Raw genomic sequence first — 12,885 nt, 5'->3', positions numbered from 1 at the left:
TATATATTGGCCCAGATTTTGTTGAGCGGCAGAGGAATAGCTTTTGCCGTTAATGTCACGTACAATTGCCCTACAGACTTTTAGCCAGCTTGTCAGTGGAAACTTCCTCTCTTCCAGCATATTTGAATTCTGCACTCTCTACAGGGGTTCTGTGGTGTCTATGAGCAGAACAAGCAGCGGTGAAGCTATTCAACCGATCAGGTTGAAGAGTCCTCATTGCCACACACAGACAGCAAAGCAGGTAGTAAAACAACAAGAAATATAAATTACATTTAAGACATTTTACAGGAAGCTAAATAAAGTTTCGTTCATACACATGGGATTAAATACATAGGGGAGCAAAACAGAAAAACTATTAACTTAAAAAAAAATCTTGAACATAAATTTTGTTCTGAGTGAATGATGCGCTACACTTGTTAAATTAGATTTTCAGGGCCAGAGAGGTTGTTCAGCCGTAATTATCACTTACTAAATAGTTAAAAACTCAGTTGTTCCTGATTGAGCAAGCCTTAACTTTTTCTGCCATTTTAAGAGCAAGAACAGTGGATAATTAGCCCAAGTTCACGCCATGACAGATTCTATTGGTGAAAACTGCAATAGTGCAGTCTGTGGAGGAGCAGGGTATCAAAAGACAGCATTTTCTGCATTTAACTGCAATTGTGTTAAAGCCTCACCATTATTAATTCAGCAAAATCTGGGCCATTATGCCAGTGATAATAACCTTACTCTTATGCTTTCAATGCTGCAGCACATGGAAGCCACTTCTAATGAACAGTAATTTGATGGTATATCAAAAACAGGTGGGAACCATACAGTAAATCAAACTCTTGATAGTACTGCTCTGTTACCCTCTAACAGTGCCATCTAACACCAATAAAAATTTCCACACAATAAAAATTTCCACACAATATAGTGGTTAAAATATTCATAAAACTTATTCAGTATTCCCAGAAATAGATAGCTCACCTCAGGACAGCCTTTATCTTTTCCAGGTTGTCCTTGTTCTACTTTTCCTGGCTTCTTACAGATGCTCCATATAGTTTCCTCACAGTCTTTAACTTTCCACTGGCCATCCTGTTCATTAAAATTTAAAAACTCAATTCAAAGACATAATGCAAATAACAAAATAACTGTAATCAAACACTTCTGCAGCACAGCGCTTTTCTGAACTACTTGTCTATTTGCAAACATGTAGCCGTGTAAATCTCACCAGGTGGCTTGTTTGTTCTGGACCAAGAATGACTTAAATAGTTTTATACATGCAATTATCCCATTGACTAAAACATATTAAATGGATATTGCAGATAAAAATTTACTACTGCATGCAAAGTATAGACAAATTTAACAGTTTGGTAAGCAACGTTAAAACGCTATATAAATCCAAGTTGTAGTTGTATCATCAGATAGGCTATGCCATATTATGATAGAGGAAAGTAAAGTTTTTTTTTTACAGCACATAGCAAAGAAGCAATGCTACCTGGGTCTGTTAAATATACAAGAATCTGGATACACAGTTTTGATAACTAAGCAGCACAGCAACAAATGCAAAGCAACTGTTTCTGACAAATAACACCAGTCTTCCATTGAACACTGTGAAATGTTCTTGTTCCAAATACTTAGATACATGACAATCAGATAAATTACAAACTCTTCCTTATAGTAATAAGCTTAGAAGATTGGATGGCAAAAAATAACATGCTACTTGCAAATGTACAGCTCAGGGATAAGTACAAGAACAGGTCATTCCAGACAAATTAAAATTTACCTAAAAAGATATCAAACATTGAACTAGAAAAAAAAATTATTCAGCCCACTAACCCACTTTTTCCTCAGAAAATTTACAATCTATCCCACCACTTGGTTTACCCTAGTTACTTAATCTCACGAAAGAAAGTTCTACATGAATACTCCTTCATCTCCAAAGGCAATCAACAGATCCCACATCACCCCAACGCTTTTGCTTCCAGATGAGACCTGGCTGGTGGGTGTGGAGACTTGCAAAAGTTTTGATAAGGCTAACAGGAATCTTAGAACAAAAAGAATGTGACTACACTAAAACCTGTTGGTGCTTTTATATTGGTAGCAGATCATGAAATAGAGCAGAACAGCGTGTTAATCATAACTAGTCTATTTCTGTGAAAGTTGTAAATAAGAAATTAGACTTTTCAAAACAGTCGATATTACAGAGACAACAGCGAATCTATTCACCTGACTTGTTTTGTAATATATCTGTTCTAGTTATAACAACTTTAATCCATTCTTACATTTCAGTTAAGTAGATACTTTTTTAATATAAAAATTATCTCCATTTCTGAACATTTATAGCAACATTTCTGATTTAAATTTTAAAAAAGCTGTAAAGGGTTTTAGAATATTTGAGATTTCTGAATATCTGAATCACAAACAGTATTAGGAAGATTAACTGAAATGGTATTATTTCTAAAGCAGCACTCACTTGGTTTGTGGCTAGACAGTAAAACAACAGTTCAAGAAGGCTCTGAAATATTAGTAAATATATTTACAATCTTCTGTGATGACACACAGTGTTCTGTGGTGTTATATGGAACATTTGGTTCATTCTTATGCCAGTAAGTGAACATCACAGGAGATCCTTCTGACCATGCAAACACAGCTGGTGTCCTGTTGCTGGCAAGTCCAATCCAAACTTCTGGTACAGTTTCTGGCAGAAAGGTTATATATATTTAGTTAGATCAGAGAGCATGAGATCATTTTCTCAATATTTAACTGGTAGTTCTTTCTTCTCTCTCTATTTCCATATTCATGGAAACCATTAGGTCAAAATGATGAATAGATTTACTATCCAGTTAGTTTACGCAATACATGTCTAGGAGATTTGTGTAGGAAGATAGTTCAGAAAAAAAATATGTAGAACGGTCTAAAAGCTTGTCAATTTAATCTGTACACCAAAACCTTTACTGCTAGGGACCATGTTAACACAAACCACTTAGCAGTTACAAAAATGTTCAGAGCAATTAATACAAGTTTGGGCGGCACAGTGGCGCAGTTGTTCGCACCGCAGCCTCACAGCTCCAGGGACCCGGGTTCGATTCTGGGTACTGCCTGTGAGGAGTTTGCAAGTTCTCCCTGTGACCACGTGGGTTTTCGCCGGGTGCTCCGGTTTCCTCCCACAGCCAATGACTTGCAGGTTGATAGGTAAATTGACCATTGTAAATTGCCCCTAGTGTAGGTAGGTGGTAGGGAATATGGGATTACTGCAGGGTTAGTATAAATGGGTGGTTGTTGGTTGGCACAGACTCGGTGGGCCGAAGGGCCTGTTTCAGTGCTGTATCTCTAAATAAATAAATAAATAAAGTTAATATACAAAAAAAAAGTCAATGAACTCATATCAATTCAGGTGTACTCTACCTGATTTGCACACAGGCATGTTAGAATTGGCTGCAAGTGCCTATGTATTGGAGAGCTCACAAACTCAAATATTCTGCAAAAATATTGCAGAAGAGAAAATGTGGAAAATTACAACAATTTTAGCCTATAACATCAATGGGTTTCAGAGAATCATTCTTTTTGTAGCAAAGCCAGCTAACTATCTGCAGAACAATTGCTATATAGATAGATCTGGAGGCATCCTGCTGTATAACTCCCAAAAGGTCTGGTGTATTGTCTGCTGCATGTTGCACAGCTTTGCAATCCAGTGGGCCAACCCACCAACCCATCGAGCCAGTTGCAGAAGACGACATGCAGGCTGAGGAGCATGCGTAATAAAAAGACACACCGGATAAGGAAGTGCAAGGCCTATCCATCCTGCAAGCTTATGTTATCAAATACTCATCAAACACTACACAATAAGAATTTAAAGAAACAATGTAATTTATAGTGATCTTTCCCCTGCCATTAACTACTTTTCACCCTGCTGCAACAATCTAGTTCCCATCTTAAGTGCTCTTTTCTCTACACCTATGAGGTGCTTTGAGTGGCTTCAGCTTGTAATGTAGATGGCTGCTCGGCATCCAATGAAGGAATTTCAGATGATTGTGGTCAGTGATCTCAAAAAGCTGCGGCCCGAGTAGGCTCAGCTGTCACTGGATGAGGGAGTTGCAGGGAAACAGGCATGCCATCATCCTGAAGGAGAACAAAATACACCTCCTATCTTGCCACTGCTATTCATAGAGGGCATCACCTCAGCTTTCCTACTAATCTGTGAGAGCGCAGATTTAGGAGAAGTTTGATATCTTGGAAGCCCCTATCAATGCTTTCATTCAAGCTTCTATTTACAAAACCCAAGATCCCATATTCTTTGCTAATTATACTCTCAACATGTGCTGTCACATTTAAAGATTTCTGCACATGAACCCCACCCCCCCCCCAGATCCCTCTGTCCCTGGATACACTTTAGAACTGTACCATTTAGTCTATTATTGCCTCTCCCTATCCCTTTTGCCAAAATGTATCACCTCATATTTCTCTATTAAATTCCACCTGCCACTTGTCTGCCCATTCTGCTGGCCTATTTATATCCTGCTGCAGTCGAATTGCATCATCCTCACTGTCTGCCACACCTCCAACTTTCGTATCATTGGCATATTTTGAAATTTTGCTCTGTACTCCAATATCCAAGTTATTTATGTATATATAAAAAAGCAGTGGTCCTAGCACTGAACCTTGGGGACACCACTGTCTACCATCCTCCAGTCTGAAAAACAACCATTTACCACGACTTGCTGCTTTCTGTCCTTAAGCCAATTTTTTTATCCAAGCTGACAGTGACCCTCCTACTCCATTAGCCTCAATTTTGGTAAACAGCCTTTTATGTGGTACTTTGTCAAAGGCTTACTTAAAATCCATATAAATAATATCCATTGCTTTCCCTTCATCAATCTTCTGTTATTTCATCAAAAAAAATCAGTTAGATTAGTCAAGCACAATCTGCCTCTTACAAACCCATGCTGGCTCTCCCTAATTAACACAAATCTCTCCAAGTACCTGTTCATATTTTTCTCCCCCCCGATTATTGTTGCTAAAACCCTTGCCCCAACACCGATGTTAAACTGACTGCCTTGTAATTACTAGGAATGTCCTTACGCCCTTTCTTGAATAAGGGTGTCACATTTGTCACTCTCCAATCCTCTGGCACCTCCCTGTATCTAGGTGTTAGAAAAGTGCTTCCATTTTAATAGAATTTTTTTTTTTGAGGACTTGTGTTAAAACTGAAAAGATTCCATGGCATTTTTTTTTGACCAAGTTCACTGAAAGGAACTGCTGAGTGGTTCCAGCATTTCTTGTTTTTATTTCAGATTTCCAGCATCCGCAGTATTTTGCTTTTATTTCACTGAAAGGACACTTGAGATGTTGTTTGAAAACCACCTGTGCTGGAAATCACCTGTGATTTGGGCTCAGTAAACAAGAGAACCCTTGGTGACTTGGGGAAAATGGTTACAGAGAAGCCACATGTCAAGGTTTATGGAGGTCAGGAGGTCGACTCTCTGTTTGGGGTTTGGACATTGTTTTCATTTAGTTGGTGTGTGAACTGTTTGAAGACAGTTGGTGTTTTCCTACCAAGGAAAAAATAAACCACCCAGCACCTCCTTCTCTACCTCTTTGAAGAAATTGTGCAAAGAATCAGTGTGGGAGTGTGTGCTGGTGGAAAACCCTGATGCAGCATTTCTCCTAGAAAGCCTACTAGAATAATTCTCGACATCTCCAGAATGGACTGCTTCTGAAACGACATATCTCCATATATCCGGATGCCAGACCAAAATAGGGATCCTTGACTTTGATAGAGGAAGAGAGTACAAAGGCGAGAAAGTTATATTAAACCTATACAAAACACAGGTTAGGGCTCAGCTGATATATTGTGTCCAATTCTGGGCACCAATGTTCCCTCTAACCTGCACGGCCATGCAACAACCTGAAAGTTCCCACGCAGGCTATGCGCAGGTCGGCCCCTTTTAAGTTACCGCACTTGCGTGGCCACACAAAAGATTTAAAGGAGCTGCGCACTCTGGAAAAAAATTAGGGTACGCTGCTGAGTACCACGTTCTTTTTTTTCCATCAAGAATTAGCAAGTATTTGGCCAAAGTAATTTTTTTTGTCTTTTTTTGTAACAGACCTCTGCAGAGAGAATTTCTGCATTTTTTCGTCTGTTAGTGTAATTATTGATTTTAAAAAGGGAACTTTCATATTTCAATCTGTTAATGCTTTGCTTCACTATTGGTTAAGTCTTGTTTTATAATAAACTGATAATTTTGTTGTTTATTAAAGAAACCTGGTTGGTGTATCTTATTCTGGGATAAAGAGTAGAGTCTATGATTGGCTGTACCAGTAATTGGGTAAATATTTAAATATATGTTGTGACCTTTGGAGAAGTAGAACTAGAAAAGACAGTGCACTCCTCCCACCTCGGTCGTAACATAGGAAACATTGGAAGATTACGGCAAGCTCTTCTGCTGCCTCCATTCCCACTTTCTTTAACAAGCTAAGATGCAAGTCATCCAGACCAGGTGACTTATCCACTCTAAGCATAGCCAGCCTTTCCGGTACATCCTGCCCATCAATTTTCACCTCATCCATTACCTCTACCATCTCCACTTCAACCAATATTTTGTCAGCCTCCTCTTCCTTACTAAAACACTGATACAAAGTACTCATTAAAGTATCCTAGCCTTGCCCTGTGCCTCTAAGCATTTATCATCCTATTTGTCCCTACTCTACCTCTTCCTACCCAATTATTTACATGCCGGTAGAAGATTTTGGGTTCCCTTTTATGTTAACTGCCATTCTATTCTCATATTGTCTCTTTGCCAGTCATATTTTCCTCTTCACTTCCTCTCTCAACCTGGCCTGGTTCTCACTTGAAGAATTCACTCGACATGCATCAAACACTTTTTTTTGTTTCATCATAATCTCTATTTCCCTCATCATCCAAGGAGCCCAGGTTTTGGTTCCCTTACCTTTCACCCTTGTTGGAATGTACCTGGCCTGTACCTGAAACAAAATCTGTGTCCTCTGGTTACCAAACCTTCTGCCATTGGAAACAGTTTCTGCTTATTCATTCTTTGAAACTGGTTCATGATTTTGAACTCTGCCCTAAGGAAAACAACCGCAGCTTCTCCAATCACTCCACATGACTGAGGCCCCTCATCCCTGGCACCATTCTAGTAAATCTTGAAAGCCTTGACACCCTTCCTAAAACGTGATACCCAGCAACGTACCCTAATTTTTTTTCCAGAATGCACAGCTCCTTTAAATCTTTTGTGTGGCCGTGCAAGTGCGGTAACTTAAAAGCGGCTGACCTGTGCATAGCCTGTGCGGGAACTTTCAGGTTGTTGCACAGCCGTGCAGGTTAGAGGGAACATTGGTGCCCAGAACGGAACACAATACACCAGCTGAGCCCTAACCTGTATTTTGTAAAGGTTTAACATAACCTCCTCGCCTTTGTACTCTCTTTCTCTATTAAAGTCAAAGATTCCAGATGCTTTCTTATTGGCCTTCTCAACTTGTCTTGACACCAAAGATTTGGATACATACATCGTAGGACTCTGTACCAGCACCCCCTTTAAAATTGTTTATGTTATGTTGCCTCTCGTCATTTTTCCTACCAAATGTATCACTTCACATTTCTCTGCGTTAAATTTCAGCTGCCATATGTCTGCCCATTTCACCGGTCTATGCCCTCCTGAAGTCGGTTACTATCTTCCTCAATGTTTACTACATTGCTGAGTTTTGTATCTTTCTTTTTATTCGGTTCTGGGATGTGGGTATCACTGGCTTGGCCAATGTATGATTCCTTGAGTATGACTATGTCAGGCTGTTGCTTGACTAGTCTGTGAACTTTCTACAAACTTTGAAATGTTGTCCTGTATACCCATGTTCAGATCATTAATATATAATTATAGAGAGCAGCGGTCCTTATACCGACCCTTGGGGAACACTATATACTTCCCTCCAGTCTAAAAAAAAACTGTTCACCACTATTCCCTGCTTTCTGCCCTGTAACTAATTTTGTATCCATGCTGATATTGTGCCTTTAATCCCATGGACAGAAATGCAAGGAAAGAGCCAACTGTGTAACAGCCCTGACAACCAATTTTATGTGCAGCGCCTGTGGAACAGTCAGTCATTCTAGAAATGGCTTTTATAGCCACTCCAGGCGCTGCTCTACATACCATTGACCACCTCTAGGCGCTTACCCATTGTCTCTCGAGACAAGGAGTTCAAAGAAGAAGAATCCCATGGGCTATAATTTTGTTACCAAGTCTATTATGTGGTACTTTATCCAGCGCATTTTCAAAGTCCACATAGACAACATAAACCAGACTACTCTCATCAACCCTCTTTGTTATTTAATAAAAGAATTAAGTCACCAGACAATAAGTATGTACTCACCATTTTTAAATTGGTTCATGAGAACAGCCACATCTGCCAACGAGTGCATACTAATGAGTTCACTTCTATTTAGGTGACAGGACACCAGAGCATCCTTCCAGTTCAAATCTTCTTTACGCATTTTGTAGCAGAATCCATTGTGGGAAAGCCAGCCAGAGTCACAGTGTGTGGTCCTATATTGCCAGAATTCTGTCATTTAGGCCAATAGTAAAAGAAAAAAAAGACTTGCGTTTTTATAACACTCTTCACAATCACAGGAAGTCCCAAAGCACTTTATAGCCAATTAAGTACTTAGTAAAGTGTAATCACTATCGGAACCACGGCACACAGCAAGGCCCTATAAGCAGCAATGTGATAATGACCAGATTTTAGGTATTACTTGAAGGATAAATACTGGCTAGGATACAGGGACAATGTCTCTGTTCTTCAAAGTAGTGCCACGGAATCTTTTATGTGCACCTGAGGGAAGATGGAGCCTCTGTTTAACGTCTCATCCAAAAGATGGCACTTCCAATGGTGCAGCACTCCTTCAGGACTGTACTGAGTGCCAGCCTAGATAGTGTGGTCAAGTCTCTGAAGTGGGATTTAACCCACAACCTTCAGACTCAGAGGGGAGAGCACTACCACTGAGCCACAGTTGAGTAATGAATTGTTCATTAAACATTTTCTGTTCAGATTAAGTGGTAGAAACAAAAAGCACAGAACCTTCACCAATGAGAAATCCCATCATAAGTGGTCGATTAAAGCAGCAATTAGTGCACCCGTATAAGTAATTGATCATTAAGCTGCCAGATTGTTGTAAAATACTTACATACGTCTGCTGTCCCACTTAATATGGTTGCCTCTTATATGCCCTTAAGGCAACGAGGATTGGGAATAAGTATTGCTTTACCCGCATCCCAAGAACAAAGATTTTAAAAATAGCTAAACGTTGATTTTTTAAAAAAAAGTTGCATATTTAGCTTTCTTCATGACTCACAGGCTAACTGGACCATGCAGTTTCAACTTGAGCTGAAGAACCAGGAAGATCACAAGTTCAAATTCTGGTTGCACTGTATTAGCTGATCTCAGCCAGGGAGCAGTCAGGAAGCTACACTGCATCTCAGCATTCCAAAGTGAAGGGAAATAAAAATTTTACTCTTGCAGGCTTCATGTTCCTGGACTGCTGGTCAGCAATTCCTGCTGGAAGTGCATGCACAGAGTTATTGGGTGAGGGAAGGGTTAGTCCAGATTATGATGGCCTCTACAGCTTCAGAGCTAACTGATGTTCACTATCCAAATTTACACATTTGGATGAAGACAAGCCACCAGATCAAAATGTTGCAAAGCCCTATCATCCACGGAAAGGTTCTACGATAATGCTTTATCCAATCTAGTACATACAAGAAAGAAACAGAGCGAAGGAAAGTTGAGTAAAATCCTAACTTACCAAAGGGTTCCACTTTTCTTGTAGAGTTTATAATTTTTTTACAAATATAAGGCAGGGCTGTCTCACATACAGCGCTGCTCCAACGGTAATCTAATTTAGAACTCAGTACCCCACAATGGTACATTCCCAGTAATGAGCCCCGAGGCTGATCTGTAGAACATAAAATTGAAAGGTTTAAATTAGGAGTTTCTCTCCACAATGCTGCAATTGATATTTAAATATATTTCTAATGGTAATGACATTGTATTCATATTCAGATTTAAACCTTCTGAAAAGTACATGAAGAGAAAGGAATAGAATTTGTTTTGGTAGCTCACAGCAACCTAGGGGATCAACATTCTGTCTATAATTTGATTACCTAGAAATGGATTTTGAATGGGGGTTTTGGGGGGGGGGGGGGGGGGGTGGTATTATGATGTCTTCCCAACCCCCCAAATCTATGGCTGCAGTTGTGGAAAAATCCAGAGTATAAATCCAAAATCAAAGATATCAATTTGATTTTAAAAATCAAGTTAATTACAATGTCATGGAATAGCTGAACATTTTTCATGATAACATTAGCCAGAATAGTTTCCTATATACCTGTGTCCCAATTTACAAAGCTCAAAGGTTCTCCATCTGACCACTGCCACCCAGCAACTTCATCCAAATGATTGAGGCCTATCCATGCCAGAATTCCAACATTTTGCAAACGCTCTGTAACAAAAGTTTGCAGCAGTGTGAAATTTCACAACATAACTAGTTATTATAGTACTGGATTTAAGATTTATCCACAGTGCCACATTCTTAAATAGTATAAAGAAGCGCACATTAATAAAGCAAAAATATGTGACAGACTAAATGAACATTATATTGTGCCATGTTAATCAATTAGTATTTAAATAGTTGCTTGGTAGTACAGAACTTGAGTATTGATGAAGGAAGAGAATTGCTGTCGAAGCTTTTCGTCTTGCACTCATCAAGACAGATGCAAGAATGCCCAATTTCAAAGGAAGCAACAATTTATACTGCATGAGAAAAGGGTGACAATTTCTCCATGGCAACGCCTCAACAATGCGTCAGGGAACTATTGTCCCTCATGCTATTGTTCACTTCAAAAAAGGCGCAAAGCCTGGACATGCTTACGAAAACATATAGTCCAAAGTTAGATGTGATTCTGCGATTGGACAGCACTTGCTGAATAACTGAGTGTGCTAAGAATTACACTATTAAGATTAAGTTGAGTGGTGAGCAGCAAGAGACCACCTCATCTCACTGGTTTCTTTATACCCAGCTCCCTTCTGCCCTTCATTCCTGTCCATTTCTGTCAGAGTCTTTGTTTGCTTTCAAATTTCAACTTAGTAGAAAAGAATGAGGGAATAATTTGTCTCTGTCTCATAGGTGCAAGCAATTAGCATTTTTCTCATTCCAATCATCAGCAAACACTGGTGACAATTGGTCGGCTTCAAAATTCAACTTTTAAAAAAATGAATAATAGTATGAAAAAGATACTTGCTCTCACATAAAAGCTAGTATGGATGAGGATGGCCAAAATTACTTTCAAGGCTCCCCATGATGAGAATATTTCTGAGAAACTGGCATTTTCATTAATCCAAAAGTTATGCTGCTTTTGAGAGAAACAACATACTACATAGTGTAGCACAATGCAATATAATGACATGCTTACCCAGTATACCTACAGCCTTTGATATAGCATTAGCTAGATTTGCAATGTTCACACTACTGGACTAGTAATCCAGATGCCTAGACTAATGCTCTGGGGACATGGGTTCGAATCCCACCACAGCAGATGGTGAAATTGAATTCAATTAATAAATCTGCAATTAAAAGCTATTCTAATGAAACCATTGTCGATTGTTGTAAAAACCCATCTGGTTCACTAATGTTCTTTAGGGAAGGCAATCTGCCGTCCTGACCTGGTCTGGCCTACATGTGACTCCAGACCCACAGCAATGTGGTTGACTCTTAATTGCCCTCTGAAATGGCCTAGCAAGCCAATCAGTTGCATTAAACTGCTACAAAGTGTAAGAAAAGGAATGAAACCGGGAGGACCACCCGGCATCGATCTAGGCACTGGAAATGACAACAACAAACCCAGCCCTGTCTACCCTCCTCCTTACTAACATCTGGGGGCTTGTGCCAAAATTGGGAGAGCTGCCCCACAGATTAGTCAAGCAATAGCCTGACATTGTCACAATCATGGAATCATCCTTTACAGACAATGTCCCAGACACCATCACCATCCCTGGGTACGTCCTATCCCACCGGCAGGACACACCCACCAGAGGTGGCGCCACTGTGGTATACGATCGGGAGGGAGATGCCCTGGGAGTCCTCAACATTGACTCTGCGCTCCATGAAGTCTCATGGCATCAGGTCAAACAAGGTCAACGAAACCTCCTGCTGATTACCACCTATCAACACTCCCCACCCCGCCCGCCCCACTCCTGAGCTGCTGAATCAGTGAATCTGCATGTTGAGCAACAAATGGAAGAAGCACGGAGGGTGGCAAGGGCACAGACTGTATTTTGGGTGAGGGGGTTCAATATCCAAGTGTGGCTCGGTAGCACCACTACTGACCGAACCCTAAAGGACATAGCTGCTAGACTGGGTCTGCGGCAAGTGAGGGAACCAAGAAGGAAAAACCTACGTGACCTCGTCCTCACCAATCTACCTGTCGCAGATGCATCTGTCCATGACAGTATTGGTAGAAGTGACCACCGCATCGCCCTTGTCTGCACATTGAGGATATCCACCATCGTGTTGTGTGGCACTACCAATGTTCTAAAGGGGTTAGATTTCGAACAGATCCAGCAACTCAAAACCAGGCATGCATGAGGTGCTGTGGGCCATCAGCAGCAGAACTGTATTGAACCACAATCTGTAACCTCACGGCCTGGCATATTTCCCATTCTACCATTACCATCAAGCTGGGGGACCGATCCTGGTTCAAAAAAAAGAGTACTGCAGAGCGTGTCAGGAGCAGCACCAAGCATACCTATACATGAGGTGTCAGCCTGGTGAAGCTATAACACAGGACTACTTGCATGCTAAACAGCAGAAACAGTATGCAACAGGCAGGGCTAAGTGAT

At 40.3% G+C, this 12,885-nt stretch overlaps 1 protein-coding gene across 3 annotated transcripts in view; it reads right to left on the bottom strand.

The window, feature by feature from the left end:
• Positions 1 to 12,885, bottom strand: part of pla2r1 (phospholipase A2 receptor 1) — a 119,518-nt gene that overhangs the window by 80,550 nt on the left and 26,083 nt on the right. For all 3 annotated transcript variants that reach the window (XM_068035262.1, XM_068035263.1, XM_068035264.1), the window contains 5 exons: positions 10,376 to 10,489; positions 9,794 to 9,943; positions 8,365 to 8,553; positions 2,523 to 2,680; positions 967 to 1,074 (listed from right to left, as the gene is read on the bottom strand). In XM_068035262.1, coding sequence (XP_067891363.1) covers positions 967 to 1,074; positions 2,523 to 2,680; positions 8,365 to 8,553; positions 9,794 to 9,943; positions 10,376 to 10,489 — 719 coding nt within the window. The remainder of the gene's footprint in view (positions 1 to 966; positions 1,075 to 2,522; positions 2,681 to 8,364; positions 8,554 to 9,793; positions 9,944 to 10,375; positions 10,490 to 12,885) is intronic.

This window comes from Heterodontus francisci, chromosome 7 (genome assembly GCF_036365525.1).
Source record: "Heterodontus francisci isolate sHetFra1 chromosome 7, sHetFra1.hap1, whole genome shotgun sequence".
NCBI classification, from domain to species: domain Eukaryota; kingdom Metazoa; phylum Chordata; class Chondrichthyes; order Heterodontiformes; family Heterodontidae; genus Heterodontus; species Heterodontus francisci.
The sequence above is the reverse complement of the archived record's forward strand: the minus strand, read 5'-3'. Positions and strand labels throughout refer to the sequence as shown.